Below are 23,815 nucleotides of genomic sequence, written 5' to 3' on the forward strand. Positions count from 1 at the left end.
TCCTGGCTGACAGCTACAATGAAACTGTTTCTCCTTTTATGGATATAGATATAATAGAATAAAAAAACACTGTTACATATCCATCATATGGAGAGATAGATGTTGCATTCCAATTGCCATGTGTCCCAACTGATTTGAAATCCATAACAGTAAAATAAACATGCAACTCAAACAGCCACTCAACCATCGAACTAAGAAAGTTGTGGAAAGATTATTCAAGATTGAAAAGCAAAAATAGGCCGGGTGCGGTGGCTCATGCCTGTAATCCCAGCACTTGGGGGGGCCGAGGTGGGTGGATCACTTGAGGTCAGAAGTTTGAGACGAGCCTGGCCAACATAGTGAAACCCCATCTCTACTAAAAATACAAAAAAAAAAAAAATAGCCAGGCATGGTAGCATGCACCTGTAATCCCAGCTACTCAGGAGGCTGAGGCAGGAGAATCACTTGAACCCAGGAAACAGAGGTTGCAGTGAGCCAAGATCACACCATTGCACTCCAATCTGGGCAACAAGAGTGAAACACCATCTCAAAAAAAAAAGAAAAAATAGGCATCGTCTCTTCCTTTAAGCAGTAAAAATAAGCAACCTTCAAGAGATCACTGGGCTAGAATGTCACCTAAATTGTGCAAAACGTCTCCCAGGTTCCTTTTGGTACATATGGAGCACTTATTAAGTGCCAAGTACAGGCGCAAGAGCTGAAGTATAATGATTAATTAATTCTCAGTTCTTCAGGGGAGAGAGAGGCACATGATGACCTCTCCAGGAAGGTTTCCTAGGATTACTAAATTTAATTCTCGACCTCCTCCCAGCCCACCTCCATTCTGTGCCAGCTTCCCCACGAGCACCCTCAGTGACAGAGGAAGACCTCAGAGCCCTGTCACCTTCCTTGACTTCTCTTCACCGAGGGTGAAGAGTGAACTTCAGCCATTTGTAAAAACAAGCAGTGAAATGACCAAAGAGAGGCCACCAGTGGAAGAAAAGAAAGGACTAGAAAATTAGCACTGGAGTGATTTCGAGTTGATGGAAATCCGGTTACAGTGATCCAAAAAGTAACAGATGCCACACTGTCATTTAATTTTTAAAGCTGCATCATGCAGCTTTTTTAAAAAAGTAAACTCATCTCTTTGTATTATAAATACTTGTTAATGGTTGAATAAACATGGGATTCAGACAACAGCTGAAGCCAGTAGGCTCTCAATAACAAGTGTTGAATGAACCCAGCTGAATTATAAATTACATTCCCAGGGAAGAGTGCCTGCAATTTTTTTTTCTATGACTATAAGGAATCTACATGCCGGTGAATGTAAATTCATGGGTTTTCAAGCCCCTTTTCCTAGGTTACTTACCAAAAAATTAGCTGGGCGTGGTAGCATGCACCTGTAATCCCTATAATGCCTGTAAACAAACACCAGTTAGTTCCTTTGGGATACAGACAGAACTGAGCAGAATAACATTTATTTTTAAAAATGTGATCCAGGTCAGCCTGTCCTTTGTATGTTGTGGGCTCATATTGGTGGCAGTGTGACCTCACCTCTTCCTCTGACATTTAGCAAATGCACAACATTCACTACTTGACAGCCACAGTATTAAGGTGACACTAGTGTGATTATCAAACTTTTGTTTAAAAAACAGATCTGTAAGAATTTATGTCAATGAATGACAGCACTTGATTCAACCTGAGGCCTAGAAACTGATCTTCTTAGTGCAAAGCCATGAGCTGTAAGTTACTTGGTATCATAATTAGTGACAGGGGAATTCTTGGCTGGGGAAAATTGAGAGAGAACAACTGTGTCATGAAGGCCTCTTGTACAGAAGTCCTGAACAGAGCTAAGTGGTGGTGAGATGCTTGGCTGGAAAACCACCTCCTCCATCCTGCCTGCCATTCTGCTGTGCTGGGAAGCCAGAGAACCCCAGGTGCCAGGGCTGCCTGCCGCTCCCTGGAGGAAGTGCTGGCTGCTGCCTGTATGTCACATGGAAAAGTCAGTCACAATCCGCACATTCAGCCAAACCACCAAACGTTCCTTCTGTCCCCATGGTGCCCGTAACAGGAGCCCGGCTACCTGAACCTCCCGACAGTGAGGAAAGACTGACTATAGACGCCAGGCGCTGATGGCCATGGCGTGTGAAATGTGGCCAGGAGGAAGGAAGAAGGACTTGACATTTGTAATGTACTTAGCACAGCAGTCTCAGAGCTAAAGGATTTTAATTTTATAGAGTATGGGAAGATTCCCATATTGTAAAAGGTTGGATCCCTAGCAGCATGATTTAATCAAAGGACACCAATTAAGATCCTTGAGTAGGCGAAATTGCAGCTGGGAAGGCGCTCCCCCACCCGGGGCTTGCAGTGGGCATGTTTTCCTGAGGGTCTCCTCTCCTAGTCCTTTCAAAGCAGGACCCTACCTTTTTGTTTTCCTGATTAATCATTAAGCCTTTATTGGTCTTCATGTGGAATTTCTCCCATTATGAAATCCCTGTCTCAAGGCCAGGAGCTTCTTTTGTTCTAATCAAAACAGAGAGTGAGAGTAAGAGTGAGTGTGAGAGAGAGAGAGAGAGAGAAAGAAAGAAATGGAGTAGGATTTGGAAAGGGGTGGTGGTGCAGAGACAAGGACATTCAGATCTCCTGGATTGAAATCTCAGCTGTCCAATCATCTTTAGGGTTTGTAAGACTATTTTAAATGTTACACTCAGAGAAAAACAACCATCAGATTGATAATTTCACATTTCAACAGAAAGTTACTTTTGATTCAACACCCAAACCTGCCCCACTTAGCCTGAGCATCCTGCAGAGCAAACCCTGCCTTCTGTGCCCGGCTGAGAAGGAAGCAGTCCTGTGGCCTGAAGAAACAGTGAATGACCGCTTGTGCCTGGGAGGAGCCAGGTTCCAGGTACTCTGAGCCCCAGCCAACATCAAAGTTGTAGAAATAAAAGCTGTGTTTGAATCCTTGCTACCCAAATGCAATCTACCTGCATCTGTGGGGAAGTGCCTGTAAAGCCGGTGCCAGCATCCTGGAGTGGCTGACTCTGAAGTGCCCTCATCCATAGTCATCACTGACTCTGTGTATTAAAAATAATTACTTAACTTCTTATGCATTCTCCTCAAAGCTTGGGACATATTAACACCTCTGGGGCTTATCAGATGACAAGCTGACATATCGGATAGCAGATGATGAATTCATTTGGTATGCAGTTGCCTATTTGTCTGATTTGGATTTCAACTTCCCTAAGAAAATCATCCAATTTCTGCCGCACCGAGGAACTTGTTGTTCAGACACATTGAGCTCTCATCCCTGCCAGTTTTCACAAAACAGGCTGGCTCTACCGAGGGCGGCATTTCACAGAGGTAGGAATTACAGAAAGGAATCTGCCAGGCTCCCCGTGGGAGACCATTCAACTCTATCCCAGCCACAAAGGAGAACAAAAAGCAAGGTTGCTTTAATATTCCCATGCCAGAAGAAATATGGGGGTAGCTCAAACCCTGATGCTGCTGAGAACCAAGGCCGTGTGTTTCTAGGTGGGGATGGTGGGAGGGGGAAGAGAAGAAAAGAAAACATTCTATTTGGATCAAGTGCTCAGAATGCTTTTGTTGGAGAGAGCTCTCATAATGAAGATGCATGCGGCTAAGCTCTGGCTTTCAGATCACTCAAGCCCGATTTCTGAAGAGCCCAAGATTCACAGTTAGTTACATTTATGGTGTTTAATTAAACTTTTATTAGGTTTGCTCATGTATCATCATAAAATACCATCACTGTGGGAAACAATGGGAAGAACTTCATTACACAGATGAAAAACAAAAACTCTAGGTTTTCCATGTTAAAAAAAAATAGAAGATTAGATGGAAAATCTATTTGAACACTGAGATAAGATCTCATTTTAGTACCTTTGCTGTATTATATTCTGTAACTGTCACAATGGTGACAGCAATTTTACTTTTCCTACTGACTTGTGTATTGCTGTCAGAAAGGATGCCTTTGTGATTCGTGGCAAGGCTGGACACTGGGTGACATCCCGTTGGTTCCACTGTCTTTACAATGATCTGCTCTGGAAGTACAGCACTAGAAATCACCCGAAAGGAGAAAATGGGCCAATCATCAGGCCGTCTTCGGTGATCATTATAGTGAGCCTCCATTCTATGCAAAGATGAGAGTTCTAACAAATGTGTTCATAAGTGGCCTCCAGATGGTACCTATGCTATTAGCATCTCAGGTTACTGCTCTGATTATAGCTGCTCTGATACAGTCAGAAAATTAGGTGTGTTACTTACCCACATGCGCTATGGTGAGAGTCTGTGACTCAGCCTCCGTATCAGGATTTAAAAATATGCTCCTATGCTGCAGATGAAAACAATATTGATTAAGGAGCTTGTATTAGGAATTGTGAGCCACTGCCATCCATAAGGGTAACTTAGAAGGCTGGTGGAAACTAAGATGCCGTGGCTTATTACCAAGATAATCCTTTAATGAAAACGAAATGCATTTGAAGTAGTGATCTGTTAGTGACAAAACAGGGCAAGAAAAAAAAAAATGACCTAACTTATATAGTAGAGTACAGAACACATAATGATGTGGAGAATTTCAAGTTGCCATGGAGACACTCTCTGGCTCATTGGATGTGATGCTGCACCCCATCGGAAGGCAGCACTCTTTACTAAGCTGAAAATGAATTCAGTGCCACTCATTCAAGGGAGACCTGCTTACCTTCTACCGTGTGCCAAAAACTACAGGGTGGGGAAGATCAAAGAAGTCTACAGCATGGTCCTTACTAAAAACGTACCAGCAACTAAATTGTACACATGCCCAGTACAGCTCAGAAGATAATGAAATACCAAGTGTAGTAAACAAGAAGTGCTGTGTGAGCTCAGGAAGGACAGAGGTGAACATGGACCAAGGTTACTCAGAACGCCTTACAGCGGGGGAAATTGAGGGGCAGGCAACATTCGGCTCCTAGAAGGCACTCAGTGAATGAACAGAGAGGAGAGTGTTCCAGATGGGGGAAGTGATGAGCAGAGCTCCTTGGACCGGGATGCCATGTTATCAAGACACTGAGGAGCCACCTCTGACTTAGGTCAAGGGCCTTTGTGAATAAGCAATATGGTTAAGTGGGTTAGGCAAGATTATTGGGGATCTGAACTGAGATTTGATCTCATAGACCCTGGAGATTGATTTTAGGTCCGTGAGCAGGATGGTGATGTGATGAAAGCCATGTAATCCCAGAACTTTGGGAGGCCGAGGCAGGTGGATCACTTGAGCTCAGGAGTTCAAGACCAGCCTTTGCAACATGGCGAAACCCCGTCTCCACTAAAAATACAAAAAGTTAGCCAGGCATAATGGCACACGCCTGTAGTCCCAGCTACCAGGGAGGCTGTGGTGGGAGAGTCACTTAACCCCAGGTGGTTGATGCTGCAGTATGGGTGATTGTACCACTGCCCTCCAGCCTAGGCAACAGAGTGAGAACCTTTCTCAAAAGACAACAACAACAAAAATAACATCAATTGCCAGAGTTGGAACCAAAGACCAGACAATATGTAGACATTCTGACAATGTGTCAATATGTGGACAAAGAAGGAAAACTCACCAAGGCAACAACAAAGCCATTCATATGGAGAAAGCATGGGCATCCAGGACATGCAAGAGAGAAGATGGAGTGGCAGGAGCAGGGCCTTCCTAGGAAGGAGACCTCAGGCCTCACCCTCAGTGAAAGACCCACCACAGTGAATGGGCGGCTCCAGCCCTCAGTGGGGGGCATGGGGATGGGGTGAGGAGCCATTTTGACCCCAAAACTATGCTGTAATTCTAGTTTGTTTGATTAAAATGCAATGTCATTGTCACAGAAAAGCATTGTCACACATTGCTTTTCTAAGCATTTTGACCTCTTTGGATACATGAATGCTCTGACTACCTAATATTACAATAAAGTAAAAGACCCATTAGGATCTGAAATAAGGCCATTCAAAATAAGCATGTAATCATCAGCTAAACAGTCCATGATTAATATCACTACTTCCATCGAATCTCCCATTCAGAGAGTCCTGGCTTATATTTGATATTCATGAATAGGTCAAGTTTATTGATTATATAAAGTTTATGCTGCCAGTGCCTAAAAGATGTCATTTTTGTAATCTATCAGGCTAAACACTTAAAGGTACTGTCTAATGAGTACCTTAGCGTAACTGGGCCTCATTACACACACTCAAATCAGTCTCTGGATGAGTTACCTTCATCTCCCGGCAGAGTCACCGCTGGCCAGGGTTACTGCCTTAGTAATCCACCTGTCTGCTGTTAATGTTTACCAGCCAGCTAATCAGAACCCTAGAGAACACACGGCATGTTGGCATTGTTACAGGGTAGACATCATTTTACAATTAACTTCATTACAGCTGGAATGTAATCATCCAGCGTTACCTCTTTTTATTTTTCACTGTGAGGCTTTAAGGTAATTCAATATATATACATAAAACTCTAGGTACTAGATATGCATATAAATGACACTTATTTTCATAAGGATACATAAATATACTCACCCACATATATCCATACGATTATTATGAGGTGTATTTACAATCTTTACATTAAAAGGGGATTGTCTTATGTAAATATTGCATAAAATAAGATTTCTCGCTTGTTTTTTTAACCATACAATAAAAAAATATATTCACAAATTAGGCACTGGGGGGCCATGTTAAAGCCACTGTAAATAGAGACTTCTGGCATATGTTGAGTGTGTTTCGAATTGCTAACTTAAGAGAAAATTTATTGTGGTATTTGACATATAGGCAGTAATCTGGAAAGGCAGAAAACACACTTAATTCCGCATTAAGCAGAGTTTTTAAATTGTGCCTTAAGTTTGAGTGAAAGGAAGGAATATTTTAAAAAGACCTTGCACTTAAGCCATAATGACGTTTAATATCATTCTCTCCTTGTAGGCCTCGCAGTGCCGATTATTTTATGCAAGAAGCTAAACGAATGAAGCATAAAGCAGATGCAATGGTGAGACCCTTTTCTTTCCAGATACGTTCTTCCAAATTATGTGTGTACCGCAGCTTCATCACTGGGACAATATAGCCAGGGTAATTATAAAATCTATTACAAGGATGGCTGGGTCTGTTAAATGGAGAAATGTTTATATAATCAAGTGTTCATAGCCCAATAAATTATGACTTCAACCAATAATGCCTGACTGGGAAAAAGCCCTAGATAAATGAATATTTCAATTTAGTCCTAAGGTTTGAATAGTAACTACAGCCAGTGGAGGCAGTGGGTGGTAGTATTTTTTTTTCCTTTCAAAAGTAAAATCTAGATTTGCATTTTTCTCTTGTTAGCCTGACAAACCCTTGGCTTGGTCCCAGGATCAAATCTCTTTTCAAAAACACTTGTGTTCTTCACATGTATCTGCCAAAATGAATGCTTTCTCTGAAACTGTACAACACAGAAACTATTATCTGCATATAAGACTCTAAAGTCACCATGATTTGGTGTTTTCAAAGAATAACTTTTCTTGCTTGGATGATCTCCTGTTTTGGAAAGCTTGAAGCTCTCAAGCAAGAGATGGAAAACTTTGTTTTCTTTTCTAAAAGAGATCATATGGTTGTTCCATCTTAAATGAATGAAGTCCAAAGGGATGGCTTCCCACCTAGTAATTCCAGTTTTAGTCTCCTCCAGTGTTCATAACTGAGATTGAGGCAGGTGCTGGAAATGAAGAAGGCATTTCCAGTGACCTTCAGAATACTGAAGATGTTTAAACAGTAACAGTACCCCTCTTCCAATGCTACCAGTGTCACCTGTTAAACACTTATTTACGTGAAGACCACTGCCTAGGTACGCTGGGGTACAGGAGAAATAACCCCTACGTATCAGAAAATAGAGAAGAGCAGCGGAAGGTACAGCTCTTGTCCACACAATCTGAGTCTGATGGACATCTGGAGAAGCTGATGCATGGCCACTCTTGGAGAAGAGCATCAGATTTTTAAGCAGAAAGAGATTTTCTGCCTGAATCCAGCATCTAAAGTTTACAGCATTATTCGTTCATTGTCCTCTTGCCCAACCCTATCTTTCCTGTTGACGATTTCCCAAGAGGAGACACTCTGCTCCAGCCAGGCTGGTCCCCTACTGACCTCTAAGCACACCTTGCTCCTGCCAGCCAGCGGGCCTTTGCACCTGCAGAGATTCACTCTCACACACTCTCACGGGCACACTCACACCCTCAGCATCCTCCCCAAATCTAGCCAAACCCTACCATTCCTTCCCAGCATCATATTCAGTCTCCTTCCTGTGGCCTTCCCAGCCTCTCCGTGGCCCCATCACTAGCTCACTTTCCTCCATCTCATTTGCACTGGATGCCTCATTTTGTATTTTGTTGGGTAATCACAGACTGCCTTGCACTTTGAACTATCTTGTAGCTGTACATTTTCTCTCTCCAAGTCTATTATATGTTCCTGGAAAGAGCTTTCGCTTGTGGAGTGCACATACCACAGAATTGGGTCCTTTAGGAAATATTAATACTAAATGAAATGACTTCATCTGAAAGTGTTATCAAGAAATATTGCATTGTAGGCCAGGCACGGTGGCTCACACCTGTAATCCCAGCACTTTGGGAGGCTAAGGCAGGTGGATCATTTGAGGTCAGGAGTTCAAGACCAGCTTGGCCAACATGGTGAAACCCTGTTTCTACTAAAAATACAAAAAAAAAAAAAAAAATGAGCCAGGTGTGGTGGTGCACACCTGTAATCCCAGCTACTTGGGAGGCTGAGACAGAAGACTCGCTTGAACCCAGGAGGCAGAGATTGCAATGAGCCAAGATCACGCCACCGCACTCCAGCCTAGGTGACAGAATGAGACCCTGTCTCAAAAAAAAAAAAAAAAGAAAAAAGAAATGTTGCATTATAGCCTACACAACCTTTATAAGCAGTTTAAAATTTTGATTTGCTAATGAGAGGAAGTTTCGCTCTGCATTTCTGTTTTTGAAGCTATCATTACTAATGAAGTTTTTTTTGTATTTTTAGTGGCAAGACTTGGAATAGTATTTGAGTATTATGTCATTCTGTTTTAATTGATGAATGAATCATTTGAAAATTGGGGAGATTCTGCAATCCAGAATTAGAATATGTAATTACCTACAAAGAGTAGTAAGGTATGGAACCAGGAACTTGATACATAAGTTTAGATTTATGAGATCTTGAGAATATAAAGCTGATTTGTGTCTGCCCTTGCTGTTGTGGGGAAAGAGTAACACAAATTTCGACAGCTACAGATAATCCCATAGAAATGTGTTTTGTTTTGCTTTTAGAGACAGGGTCTTGCTCTGTTGTCCAGGCTGGAGCACAGTGGGTGGGGTGATCATAGCTCACTGGAACCTCAAACTTCCAGGCTCAAGTGATCCTCCTGCCTCACCTTCCCAAAACACTGGGATTACAGGCATGAGCCACCATGCCCAACCAAAAATTCATTTTTATTAATAATGTTCAACTTTTTGTCCCATTTTAGGAAAGCTGAAATAGCTCCTTGAGGTTTATCTCCTCTCCTTTCCCCTACTCACTCTCACCCTTAAGTGAGGTTCTAAATATTAACAACAACAACAACAAAAAAAAAACAATTGAGGCCAGGTGTGGTGGCTTATGCCTGTAATTCTAGCTACTTGGGAGGCTGAGGCAGGAGAATCACTTCAACCTAGGAGGCAGAGGTTGCAGTGAGCCCAGATTTCACCACTGCACTCCAGCCTGGGTTACAGAGGGAGATCCAATCTCAAAAAAAAAAAAAATTGAGAAGAGGAAGGCGTGGAGATATAAGTGCCACAAATAATGTAAAAGATAATAACCAAGGCCTGGAACCATCCAAGTTGGGGATGTACCAAAAGAAGTATGAAAACTCTTATATGGGACCAGACCTACCAACTTTGATGCATATTTAGCATAGCATGGAGGAACAAGGAATGAAGTCGCCAAACCATTAGGGGTTAGAAAGAGGGAAACAGAAATCAGAGCAGCCATGCAGTTCTGAGCTCTGTTGATTGACAGCTGTCACATGGATTTGATACAATTCTGTATGTAACTGTTTGCTCACTTACTCCAAGCCAGTAGCAGTTTGAGAAAATAACTAGGAAAAGAAGTATTCTATTTCTTTCTTCTCTCAGCTTCAGGCACAGGATTTTAGAAGTCAGAGTTGGTTTTCTCAGATAAAGTGTATAAACTACATGACAATGCCATTTAAAAAAAACTATTGTTCAGGAAGACACTGTATTAACTGTGTTGATCAGGTGGAAAAGTTTGGAAAGGCTTTGAACTATGCCGAAGCAGCATTGTCATTTATCGAGTGTGGAAATGCAATGGAACAAGGCCCCATGGAATCCAAATCTCCTTACACGATGTATTCAGAAACAGTAGAGCTCATCAGGTAAGCACTGTGTTTTCTTGTTGGATGAGGGGAGGAGGTGAGGAATGTGTGGAAGCACTATGGATACAGAGAAAAGAATGTCAGCCTGCACCATCCCCCACCAGGAACCAGTGTTCATCGCCCCCAAAATAAGAGGGTATGGTTGTGCAAGGTGCCTTGGCACACCCTGCCCCCTCTGTCCTCCATGAGCAAGGGGGGCAGCTGCTGTAGCCCCCGATTGCCGAGGGAGAAGGCTGAGTCTGAGCGGGCTGTGACGTGCCTGCTCCTCTCAGCTAGGAAGTGGCAGATTTTGAGCCTACTTCAGTCCTAGGCTGCTTTAAAAAAAAAAAAAAAAAAAATCTGGTTCAGGTTAGTATCATCTAAATCTTACCTCCATCAGTAAATACTTCTGGAGTATTTAATCGAAGAACATTCAGGGGGATTTTATGGAAGGAGAAGCTATCTTATACTGTCTGGTCTAAAAACTGGACATGGGCACCATCCCCCAACCTGGGTTAAGACCTGTGAGCAGACGTGTCAAGGCATTCGATGGGAAACACTTGTCCTCCATGATGGAGACCTGGAAAGGCACCTCCGTCACATCTCTGTAATCAACAGTTAAGGAAATTTCATCCATTAGCTCTACTGAGAAACTTCATGTTTTTAGCCCGTTTAACTGCTTGACATAATGTCTAATATCCATAATGAGAAATAATTCTTCCTAAAACTAACTTTTAAAAGTTTTTCTGATTCTGGGGTTCTGTGCAATCGAAGCTTAGACATTTTCCACCATGTCCCAACATTCTGCATGGAAGATTTCTAATCATCTTAGGATGTGATCTTTTTGGTCTGCATTGGCCCAAAGATGCTACTTGGTGTTTTACACAGCACTCTCCCTCAGTAAATAGTTTCCAGCCTTTGAAACTGTTATGCTGACATCAGAGAACACATCACCTCCATAAATCATTTTTCAAGAATGTTTTAAAGTCAACACTGCCCATTTTTCTTAATAAAGTATTTCTACTAAATCAATATATTGGCGAATCCTTTATACTGTCTTTTTATATGGCACGTTACTTTCAGCAGTGATGAAATGAAAGCAGCAAAGTAAAAAGACTGGTAAAAATTACTGTAAGAGATCCTAGATCCTCAGAACAAGGTCCAGCCTCAGATGTTTATAGGCAGGTGGGGAGGAAAGTGGGAGAAACTGGACAGGGACAAAGCTGGAAGATGCCCTAAAGTGTGAGTACCTTGAGCACAGGGAGTTTTTTGGGTTTTGTCTGATTTGCTCATTGGGGAATCCTCGGCCCCTAGAATATTTTCTGGCACATAGTATGTGCTTAATCAACAATTGAGGAATCAATGAATAAGCAAGCCATAGGGCCTGCTGTGAACTGGAGTATCATGACCTGCTTAAAGGCATTCACACTTGAAAATTCAAACAAGCAAGCCCAAACAAACAAAAAACCATGCCAGCCAGATATACCATCAAGGAGAGAGTGCTGGGGTACCACACCCACTGTGCCCACTGATGGAAGTATTCTTTCACAGGTAGAGAACACTGTCCACCTTGTAGATATTTCAGAATGAATAGAATCATGCAAAATACAGAGAAAACGAAGACAAAAAGACAAATTTGGCTCTTTTTCTTTCTTTCTTTCTTTTGTTTTTTTTTGTTTTGTTTTTTGCTTTTTTTTTTTTTTGAGACTAAATTTCGCTCTTACTGCCCAGGCTGGAGTGCAGTGGCACAATCTCAGCTCACCACAACCTCTGCCTCCCGGGTTCAAGTGATTCTCCTGCCTCAGCCTCCCCAGTAGCTGGGATTACAGGCATGCACCACCACATCCAGTTAATTTTGTATTTTTAGTAGAGATGGGGTTTCTCCACGTTGGTCAGGATGGTCTTGAACTCCTGACCTCAGGTGATCCGCCTGCTTTGGCCTCCCAAAGTGCTGAGATTACAGGCGTGAGCCACCGCACCTGGCTAGCTCTTTTTTCAACCTACATTAGAAAACAGCATTAATTTTCCAGGCACGGTGGCTCACGCCTATAATCCCAGCACTTTGGGAGGCTGAGGCAGGCGGATCATGAGGTCAGGACATTGAGACCATCCTGGCTAATACGATGAAACCCCGTCTCTACTAAAAATACAAAAAATTAGCCAGGCGTGGTGGGTGCCTGTAGTCCCAGCTACTTGGGAGACTGAGGCAGGAGAATGGTGTGAACCCGGGAGGCGGAGCTTGCAGTGAGCCGAGATCGCGCCACTGCACTCCAGCCTGGGCGACAGAGCGAGACTCCGTCTCAAGAAAGAAAAAAAAAAAAAAGAAAACAGCATTAATTACATCTGCACATTGCCCACCCTGCCTGACCCTCCTCTCCCCTACTGAGACACTGAAGGCCCTGGAGCGCTGGCAAGGGGTTCTCACCACCAAGATGACCTAGCCCAGGAGGTACACTTTGTCCCTACGGGCAGGAGAATTCCCTTCTCCACCAGGGAACTCCAGATGGCCAAGCGGGCGTGGGTCAGAGGAGCACTGCCACCACACGAGCTTAGCCTGGTGACCCTCTCCTCCCACCCTCCCACTCCGCAGGCAGCACCGTCAGGGACGAGCTGAAGCCCCAGTGGCACCAGATCAACCACGTGGACTAAAATAGTATCATAAAGGCTCTGAAAATTAAATTATAGTTGGAACCACAGCCCCCAAAGTAGGCTAGGGCCTTCCTGCTAGACCTAAACAGGGTGGTTGGGTTTAAAATAGGACTCAGAGTCTCCTAAGCTAATGGTCAAAATGTCCAGGATACCATAGGAACTCACTCATCATACCAAGAACTAGGACAGTCACCATTGGCATGAAAAAAGATGATCAGAAGACCTCAATGCAAAGATGAATCAGTTGCTGGAATTATCTGACAAGGATTTTTAAAGCAGCCATCGTAAAAATGCTTCAATAATCACAGTTATCACTCAAGAAACAAAACACAAAATCTTTTCAAAGAAGTGGAAGTTATTTTAAAACGAACTAAATGGAAATTGTGAAACTGTAGAATTTGATAATATAAACCCCAAAAATGGACTCAGTAGTAGAGTGGAGATGACAGGAGAGAGTCAATGAACTTGAGGACAAAAAATATAATTTACCCAATCTGAGCAGTAAAGAAGAAATAGACTGAAAAAATTAAATTAATACAGCCTCAAGCACAATAAGAAAAGATCCAACATTTGTGTCATGGAAGTCTCAGAGGAGAGGAATAGAGTGGGACTGAGAGAGTATTTGAAGAAATAATGGCTGAAACTTGCCAAATTTGTCAAAAGACATAAACCTACAGATTTAAGAAGCAGAGAAAAACCCAAATAAGACAAACCCAAAGAAATGCATGCAAAAACACACCATAATTACATTTCCAAAAACTAAAGGCCAAATATCCTGAAAGCAGCCAGGGAGAAATGATAATTATCTCTAGGGGAGAATCAATTCGAATGACAGCAGGCTTCTCTGAAAGTATGCAGGCTGGGAGGGAGTGGCGTGACAGTTTCCAAGGGTTGAAAGAAGGAAATACCAAGCCATGTATTCTAGAGTCAGTGAAACTATTCTTCAAGAATGAAGGGAAATAAAGATACCCTCAGATTTAGGTAAAGTACAAGTATTTGTCTCTAAAAGACCCACCCTTAAAGACTGGCTAAAAGAAGTTTCTCAAACAGAAAGAAAATGACAAAAGAAGGAATATGGGAGCATTGGAAAAGAAGGAAGAACAGACACATAGATATATATATAATAAACTACTCTCCTTATGAGTTTACAAACCAGGTTTGAGGATTGAAACAAAAATTAGACCAGCAGGCCAGGCACAGTGGCTCACATGTGTAATCACAGCACTTTGGGAGGCCAAGCTGGGAGGATAGCTTGAGGCCAGGAGTTTGAAACCAGCCCAGACAACATAGTAAGACCCCACTGCTACAAAACAAAAAAATTTAAAAATTACACCACCATCTGATACTCAAGACAATGCTCTTTTTAAGTGGAAGGTAAAGGTATCTAAATTGAAGTAAGACTTCCATACTTCCATACCATCCAAAGTGATAAAATGTAAATACCAATAAATTGCATGTATATTGTAAAACCCAGAGCAACCACTGTAAAAACTATGCAAAGAGATAACACTCAAAAATGCTACAAGTCTGCACGTTGAGGAGATAGTGCGATGATAACAGTATGTTTCTTGAGCAATATACAAGCCAGCCAGCTATCCCAAGAGCTTTACAAACACTATCTTAGTTAATTCTTACCACAATGTTATGTGATTGACAGTATTAGTCTTATTTTATAGATAAGGAAATGGAGGCTTAAAGATGTTAATACATTTGTCTAAGCTCTTACAACTTATAAGTTGCTGAGCTGAGATTTGAACCTAGGACAATCTGATCATTACACATATTGCCTCAGCTGTCTCAAAGAGTCTACATATGTAATTTGGTAGTTGTTCGGAGAAAGCAATGGCCATAGTCCCCTTGGTTCAGAAAAATAAATGGAATTAAGTGCAGTCCATAAAAGCCACTAGTTTCTCGTAGCATCTGTCTGTAGAAGCAAATACCGATTAAAAATGTACTCAGGACACTTACGTAGCTGTCAAAGTAAAAGTTACATAACAAAGAAAGAGGGGTAAATCTAAGCATTGCTCTGCATACCCAGGATGGAAATTCTTCTGGAGGTAAGCACAGAAGGATAGAACTTCACCTCCATCTGTCAGACACTCAGCCATAAATCAAAATTTGGAAAAATGGACATGTTACCATATACATGAATAGTTCTTGAACTGTTATCACTCCCGACAATCTGTAGCATTTGAACTTGTTAAAGAGCAGAAAGTAGCTGTTCTAGTCATCACAGTAATGTAACACTTGGGAAAATGGAGCAGCACCAGCTAGCTTTTAAGAAAGAATTATCAGCAAGTACTATGAAAAGCTAAGGATCAGGCAGAGAGAACTACCATCATAGAAGTTCTGTTAATAAAAAAGCTTGTTTTACTATTTCTTTCCTTTTTATGTTTTTTATTCTATTCCTCCTCCCCCTTTTTCTAAGGTATGCTATGAGACTAAAAACCCACTCAGGCCCTAATGCCACACCAGAAGACAAACAACTGGCTGCATTATGGTGAGTGCCCATCTCCGCTTAGAATAGCAGCCCCAGCCTCGCATGGCATCATTGGCAAACCAGGTGCTGAAATGCATGGTGTTTGCCCAATGTCTTCTAACATACAAAGCCCCAGAGCAGTTCTGATGACCAGGGAAAGTCCAGACCATTTTTTGCTGCCGTACTATACATGATCTGAATTCACAGTGATTGAAAATCGACAGGCCTCCCAAAGTGCTGGGATTACAGACGTGAGCCACCGTGCCTGGCCTAATTTTTGTATTTTTAGTAGAGATGGGGTTTCACCATGTTGGTCAGGCTGGTCTTGAACTCCTGACCTCAAGTGATCTGCCCGCCTCAGCCTCCCAGAGTGCTGGGATTACGCAGCCGCTTACTTTGAAAATGATGCCACAGAAAAAAAGGGAACGATCGGGTAACCTATAGTTCCTTTACCTATCAGCCCTTCCTTACTCATCAGTAGGTGGAAGGCAGAGAATGTTGATAGAATACATGTCTACCAAGCAGTGAAATAAAGACAGTTGAATTAAAAAATAATAATAACAGCAACAGACACAAAAAAGGTCTCAAACTGTTACCTGTCCTGGGTTTGGTTTGCTAGGAGGAGATGTTGCCATTGTACCCTGGTATTCTGGATGTCAGCGTCAGATCCGAGTTAGCAAATAACTGAGTGAATAGCTCCAAGGAAGAGAGGATAAGTCTCAGAAACGCCTTTTGTGCCCCCTTCAAACTTTAAAGTCCCATATTGGAATAATACACTAAATAATAAAATTATTATATACGATAGAATACTGATATATAAATAAGTATACAAAATATTATAGGAAATAATAAAATGATGGCACCTATTCCCAGCATAGTGTTTTTGGTCTTTATAAAGTACATTCATGTTTGTGACTTTAGTGGAGCTGATTATAGTTCAGTAAAATCAGGTGGCAATGCCGTCCTTTCCGCAGAGCGGGGCTCGCCCGCGAAGCAGTGAAGGCTGCGTGCTAGAGCTACCTCGCGCCTCTCGTGGAGAGATAGTGCCCTCTCGTGGTAGAAGAAGGAAGCGGCCAGCCCCTGTGACGCAACAGAGTGATTCTGCTAATGCTGTAAAATTATCTAGTGATAAATGTATTTATGGAATACCTTCTTGGAATTTTGAATTCTATTTTTGGACAAAAGGTGTTCCCTCACAGACATTATATGCACATAAAGAAAGATTTCCTATATAGAAACAAGGTATTGTTATTGAATATCTTAGAACAACAACAAAAATGTTTAAGTCTTGTTTGCGCAGGACGCACTCAGCCGCTTCTGGGCCTGTTTCTCTTTTCGCCTGCAGTTACCGATGCCTGGCTCTCCTGTACTGGCGGATGTTTCGACTGAAAAGGGACCACGCTGTAAAGTATTCAAAAGCACTAATCGACTATTTCAAGGTACTGTCTAGTGAATGAGCAGAATTGTTCCTTAATTTCACTTGTCTCCCTGTCAAATTTGTGAAGCACCTGGTAGAATCCATTGCTTTGGGGCTAATGCAGGTCACCTCTGGTCCCCAAGGTAACCCCATTTATGCCACACTTGTGGCTTTCAGGGCTCAGAATGGGCCTTTGAGAGCCCACCATCTAATGTATCTCCCTGCCTTCTTGTCCAAGTATTTTTAATTTTTTATTTTTTTTTTTATGTATTTTTGGAGACAGAGTTTCACTCTTTGTTGCCCAGGCTGCAGTGCAATGGCGCGATCTCGGCTCACTGCAACCTCCGCCTCCTGGGTTCAAGCGATTCTCCTGCCTCAGCCTCCCGAGTAGCTGAGATTACAGGCACACGCCACCACGCCTGGCTAATTTTGTATTTTTAGTAGAGATGGGGTTTCACCATGTTGGTCAGGCTGGTCTCGAACTCCTGACCTCAGGTGATCTCCCCGCCTCCACCTCCCAAAGTGCTGGGAATACAGGTGTGAGCCACCACGCCCAGCCTTGTCCAAGTATTTTTATGGCTTCAAGAGAAAGAAGATCCAGTTACTTGTTCCAGTGTCCTAGGAAATTCATCTTTATGGCTAACATAAATTCCTCTTGCTCACTGAGAGCTTCTTTTCCTTAGAAGTAACCCCTTAGAGCCATTCCCTTTTAGCGAGTCTCTTGTAGCTAATTTAATTTTTAATAGAGGCATTATTTAAAATGGTAAGAGATGGCTTGTTAGAACTCAGAAGCAGTAGATAGCAATGTGTAGCTATAGGGATAAAATTGCAAACCATGCCACCTTTTACTTATCTCAGGGAATGAAATTATTTTCATGGGGAGAATAAATTTTTAAAAGCCTTCTCTGATGTGCTGTTGTGAGGTCGACCTTACGTTAATAATTCATTTGAGATTTCTGGGCCTCTTCTCTGTTTATAGAAACTAGAAATTATGCCGTCTCTATCTCCAACAGCCCTTTGTCAGATACACAACCATCATTTGAGATCTGTTCATGCCCAACCTCCTCTAGAGGTGATCTCTAATGGCCAGGCTGTGCTGGGGGTTCCTGGGGTGTGTTCAGCACACTGCCTTCTAATTGTGCATGTAGAGTAACCACGTACTAGGCCATGGACATCACTTTCTCGGCCCATTGACCGTCCTGTGTCGTCAGGACAAGAACTAGCACTGAGCCTTCCCTTTCCTTCAGGTGCCTAAAGTCAACATCAATAGTGTTCAAAAATCCAGAATGTAAGAGCTACTACCAAAGAGAATTATTACAGTCAAGGAAAATGCTTGAATAAAGAAGGAAGCTGAAATCTGTAAGCCGCCAGGGGCTCCAACAAACTTTTAAGGGATACAAGTTCTTAATATTCTCTGCAGCCCACGAATACTACAGAATGGGTAGAAAACACGCCAGGCGTGGTGGCAGGCACCTGTAATCCTAGCTACTCAGGAGGCTGAGGCACGAGAATCGCTTGAACCTGGGAGGTGGAGGTTGCAGTGAGCCAAGATGGCACCACTGCACTCCAGCCTGGGTAACAGAGTGAGACTTTGTCTAAAAAAAAAAAAAAAAAAAGGAAAACACAACCAGGAAATCAGAGTTTCTCCTCAAGGAATTAATGTCATTTACCCTTCATCAAAAGCTATTTTTAAAATTTCTTTAATTAACCAACAACAAATTGCATGTACTTATGTATAATGTGATGTTTTGATATATTGATACGTCGTGGAATGATTAAACCAAGCTAATTAACATATCCATCACCTCACATACTTACCGTTTTTGTGATGGGAACATTTAAAATTGATTCTTTTAGAGATTTTCAAGTATACTATATATTATTATTAATTGTCATCACCATGCTGTACAATAGCTCTCCAGAACTTATTCCTGATAACTGAAACTTGGATACAAAGTTTCAAGGACTTTTTTTTTTTTTTTTTTGAGTCCTGTTCTGTTGCCCAGGCTAGAGTGCAGTGGTACAGTCGGAGCTCACTGCAGCTGTGAATTCCTGGGCTCAAGCAGTCCTCCCACCTCAGCCTCCCAAGTCACCGAGACCACAGATACACGCCACCACACCCAGCTCATTTTTTCATTTTTTTGTAGACATAGGGTCTCCTTGTGTTGTCCAGATCCTTCTCAAGCTCCGGTCCTCCAGCGAGCCTACGGCCTTGGCCTCCCAAAGTGCTAGGATTACCAACGTGAGCCACACACCCAGCCTCAAGGGCTATTTAAATGCTACTTTGAGTTCAGAGACTATGAAATCTTTAGGTACCTAAGACAATTTGGCTATATGTGTTTTGTCAGTACAGAGCTATCTCTAAAAAAAAAAAGAACTTTGTTCCTGCCGGTATTTCTTGGGCATGGGGCTTAGTGGTAGAGGAAGAGAACTCAAGACTTCTTTTTTTTTGAGACGGAGTCTCACTCCATCACCCAGGCTGGAGTGCAGTGGCGCGATCTTGGCTCACCCTAACCTCCACCTCCCGGGTTCAAGCGATTCTGTCCGAGCCCCCCAAGTAGTTGGGATTACAGGCGTGTGCCACCACACCCGGCTAATTTTTTGTATCTTTAGTAGAGATGGGGTTTCACCATGTCATCCAGGCTGGTCTCGAACTCCTGACTTCAGGTGATCCACTCACCTCAGCCTCCCAAAGTGCTGGGATTACAGGCGTGAGCTCCTGCCTTCTTCCTCCATTCAGTAGCCTTTACTGGACTGTTTCTGCAACCCCCACGCCTTTCTCCCCTTCTGCCGTTAGTGTTCTTATATCCAGAACATCCATTCTACAGATCACGTTCTCAGAACCACAGGATGAAATGGAAACAAAGTGATCAGTCCAGTAGCACCAGCTTGAGAAAGGTGTCAGTAACATTGTGTCAGGAAAGGGAGGATAAGCTCCCCTATTCAGGAAGGTTTCCTAATTCTCCTCATGAAAATAATTGTATTTCCTGAGACAGGCAAAAGTGGCATGGTTTGCAATGTTGTCCTTACATTTACATCTTGCCATTGTAGCACCTCAGAGTTCTGACAGGCCATTTCTTGCTGTTTTAATAACACCTGCACTAAAACCAGAAAAATCAGTCACCACTCCATAAAGTTCTTTCTAACCAAAGGAAACGTGTTGTCTCTGGAGAACCAGGCTGAGGCTGTTTTCTGGAAGGGGAAAACTCCCATCAGCATCACAAAGACCGCTTTCTCCCTTAACAGTCCTATGAAGGCACCTTTGGGTTCTCAGAGGAGAAGTCTAACTGCATTGAGCAACTTCCCTAACTAGAGGCAAAACTTTTAAATATCTGATGCAAGCACCTGGCATGTGCAACAGAACTTCCTAAACCAGAATATTCAGATAAACCAGAATGTTTGAACATCCTGTCTGTTATGGAAATATATTTTAATCAATTCTTTTAGGAATATGCAACAGCAACTTCCTTTAAGAAGAAATACTTTTAAACTTCTAAGTTAAAACAATATAATCTGATGTCATATATTTTCAGGCACTAAGTAAATATATGTCGACTGTTTCTGCAAATATGTCCTACTTTTAAATACAAAGTACTGTATATAAGGGGAGATATGAGGGCGTTCCTGCTCTTTTTTCCTTTTAAGAAAAATTAATTTACAATGAAAAAATAAGGCTGCTTCAAGATTTAACAGACCCTTGGGATTATGACTTAATGTGGTGCCTAAAATGTGTACATAAAAACCCAGGCTGTGGGTGAAGCCGTTCACTTACCTCACTGGGGGCTGATGCAGGCACCTTGTCCATGCAAAATAACTTCTAAATCGGAATATTCAGATAAACTAGAACTTTTGAGTATCCTGTCTGCTAGGGAAATACATTTAAATATATTCTCTTAGGAATATTCAAGAGCAACTCCCTTTAAGAGAAATACTGTTAAACTTCCGAAGTCCAGGCAGCTGTCCCGGCTGGCTTCCAGAAAGGGAACAGAGAACTGTGATGGAGACTTGCCAGGTCCAGTTTCTCTGAAGGTGCCTTTTTCCTGCAGTGTCTACCTTTACTTCTCTCTGCAGTCACCTGAAAACACATTCGTGTCACCTATTTCACCTCACGCAGATGGCACTCACTGTCAGTGTTTTTATTTTCTTGCAGAACTCATCTAAAGCCGCCCAAGCCCCATCTCCGTGGGGGGCCAGTGGAAAGTAAGTTCGCTTTTCCAAAGTCAATGCCGTAAGCCAGACAATGCATGGTGCTGGGCCACTGCGCTTTGCTTTCTGTTCCCCCAGGGGCTGCCCTGCCTCGCTTGCTCCCGACCTCGCCACTCTGGTTTTTCTACCTCTCCCCTTCCAGGAGCACTGGAACCCCATCCCCCATGTCTCCCAACCCCTCTCCCGCCAGCTCTGTGGGGTCTCAGGGCAGCCTCTCCAACGCCAGCGCCCTGTCCCCGTCGACCATCGTCAGCATCCCACAGCGCATCCACCAGATGGCGGCTAACCACGTCAGCATCACCAACAGCATCCTGCACAGCTACGACTACTGGGAGATGGCCGACAACCTGGCCAAGGAAAACCGAGGTGAGTGCACCCCACAGGGAGTCAGGGGCCCACCCGATCAGGGCAGCGGCAGGCGAGTTTCCATGGCCTCTCGAAGGAGAGATAGGAGGAGTTGTCGCCAATGGTGGGAAACCCTTCCTGCCCTCTCCCCCACCGCGGGGCCTCCAATGCCTTTGTCTCCCTCTATTCTTAGTGGAAAATGGTGGGAGACAGACCAAGGTACAGGTGTAGATACCCACACCTACACTTGTCCCTTTAGCCAGTGGGCTTCTCAAAGGTAGGAACTGCGCTATATTCAAGTTTGTGTTCCTAAGACCTAGCCCAGTGCCTAGAACACAGGTGGAGCTCTGAAACACTGAATGAATGAATGAATGAATGAATGAGAATGTTACTAACTGAGCGCCAGCTGCTTACAGTTGAAAAGAGCATTTTACGTGTAGCAGTAAGCTGTATTTCTTTTTGAATAACATTTGTTGTTGCTGATTATAAAAGTAATATAAGGCGGGGCACGGTGCCTCATGCCTGTAATCCCAACACTTTGGGAGGCTAAAGCGGGTAGATCACCTGAGGTCAGGAGTCCAAGACCAGCCTGGCCAACATGCTGAAACCCCATCTCTACTAAAAATACACAAAATTAGCCAGGCATGGTGGTGCACGCCTGTAATCCCAGCTACTCGGGAGGCTGAGGCAGGAGAATGGGTTGAAACTGGGAGGCAGGAGAATGGCTTGAACCCTGGAGGCAGAGGTTGCAGTGAGCCAAGATCATGCCATTGCGCTCCAGCCTGGGCAACAGAGTGAGACTCTGTCTCAAAAAAAAAAAAAAAAAAAAATAGCCAGGCACGGTGGCTCACGCCTCTCATCCCAGCTCTTTGGGAGGCTGAGGTGGGCAGATCACGAGGTCAGGAGATCGAGACCATCCTGGCTAACACAGTGAAACCCCATCTCTACTAAAAATACAAAAAAATTAGCTAGGCATGGTGGCGGGCGCCTGTGGTCCCAGCTACTCAGGAGGCTGAGGCAGGAGAATGACATGAACCCAGGAGGCGGAGCTTGCAGTGAGCCAAAATGGTGCCACTGCACTCCAGCCTGGGCAACAGAGCAAGACTCCGTCTCAAAAAAAAAGTAACGCATACTTACCGTGGCTATATTTGTAAAGCACAGAAAACTTCAGATAAAACAACTTTTAAATCATCAATAATCTTTTTTTTTTTTTTTTTTTTGAGACGGAGTCTCGCTCTGTCGCCCAGGCTGGAGTGCAGTGGCACGATCACAGCTTACTGCAAGCTCCACCTCCCGGGTTCAAGCGATTCTTCTGCATCAGCCTCCTGAGTAGCTGGGATACTCACACAGTTGTATATCTTTTCTTCATTTGACATTATATCAGGCATTTTCTCATGTCACTAACTAGTTCAAAAACACCCTTTATGGTGGTTCTATAATAATATCCTAGTACATTGATTATACAGTCACAAAGTATCCTGATTTCTCAGACCATTCCCCTGTTGTTAGACATTTAAGTTCCTTCCAGTTTTTTTCCACTGTGACAAATAATGTTGGGATAAATATCCCTACATAAGTAATTGTTCATATTTCTGGTTGTTTTCTTTTTCTTTTTTTTTTTTTTTTTTTTTGGTTTGAGACAGAATCTTGCTGTGTTGCCAGGCTGGAGTGCAATGGCACTATCTCCGCTCACTGCAAACTCCGTCTCCTGGGTTCAAGTGATTCTCCTGCCTCAGCCTCCCGAGTAGCTGGGACTACAGGCGTGTGCCACCATGCCCAGCTAATTTTTTTGTATTTTTGGTAGAGGCAGGGTTTCACCATGTTGGCCAGGATGATCTCGATCTCTTGACCCCGTGATCTGCCTGCCTCGGCCTCCCAAAGTACTAGGATTACAGGCGTGAGCCAGCACACCCGGCTGTATTTCTGATTATTTTCTTAGGAGGGAGTTGTGGAATAAAATTTGGGGGTCAACAGGTATAGATTCTCTTGAGATATATATTGTTCTATATATATTGTTCTATATATCGACATATGCTGTTAACTCTTCTCCTGAAAGTTTATACTAATTTACTATTGTCCCTGCAGCAGCAGGTAAGAGTGCAAATCTGAGTTCACTTTCAGGCCATGAAATGCAAACTGTGTTCCCAAGATAGCATGGGAGCATGATAGCTCCAAAGTCAAGAGCAAGATGTTCAGGATGAGATAAGGAATGTATGGCAGAGTGCATGAGATTGTAAATAAAACCACATAGTACATAACATGCAGCCCAGAGAAAGTCCAATGAGAATGCCATGGGGGTCTGAAGGCACCAGGAGGAGCTTGCTAGAGGAGCTGGCATGGAACCATGGAACAGAGCTTT

The 23,815-nt window shown here is 43.0% G+C and overlaps 1 protein-coding gene across 5 annotated transcripts in view; it reads left to right on the forward strand.

Moving 5' to 3' along the window:
• AFF3 (ALF transcription elongation factor 3) overlaps positions 1-23,815 on the forward strand; it is a 611,721-nt gene that overhangs the window by 579,112 nt on the left and 8,794 nt on the right. For 4 of the 5 annotated variants that reach the window (XM_058429074.1, XM_032176529.2, XM_032176532.2 and 1 more), the window contains 6 exons: positions 6,919-6,982; positions 10,245-10,381; positions 15,438-15,509; positions 16,834-16,927; positions 21,056-21,105; positions 21,254-21,477. In XM_058429074.1, coding sequence (XP_058285057.1) covers positions 6,919-6,982; positions 10,245-10,381; positions 15,438-15,509; positions 16,834-16,927; positions 21,056-21,105; positions 21,254-21,477 — 641 coding nt within the window. The remainder of the gene's footprint in view (positions 1-6,918; positions 6,983-10,244; positions 10,382-15,437; positions 15,510-16,833; positions 16,928-21,055; positions 21,106-21,253; positions 21,478-23,815) is intronic. The other variant, XM_032176530.2, reaches the window with a different exon arrangement.

Source organism: Hylobates moloch, unplaced genomic scaffold (assembly GCF_009828535.3).
Source record: "Hylobates moloch isolate HMO894 unplaced genomic scaffold, HMol_V3 SCAFFOLD_15, whole genome shotgun sequence".
Lineage (NCBI taxonomy): Eukaryota > Metazoa > Chordata > Mammalia > Primates > Hylobatidae > Hylobates > Hylobates moloch.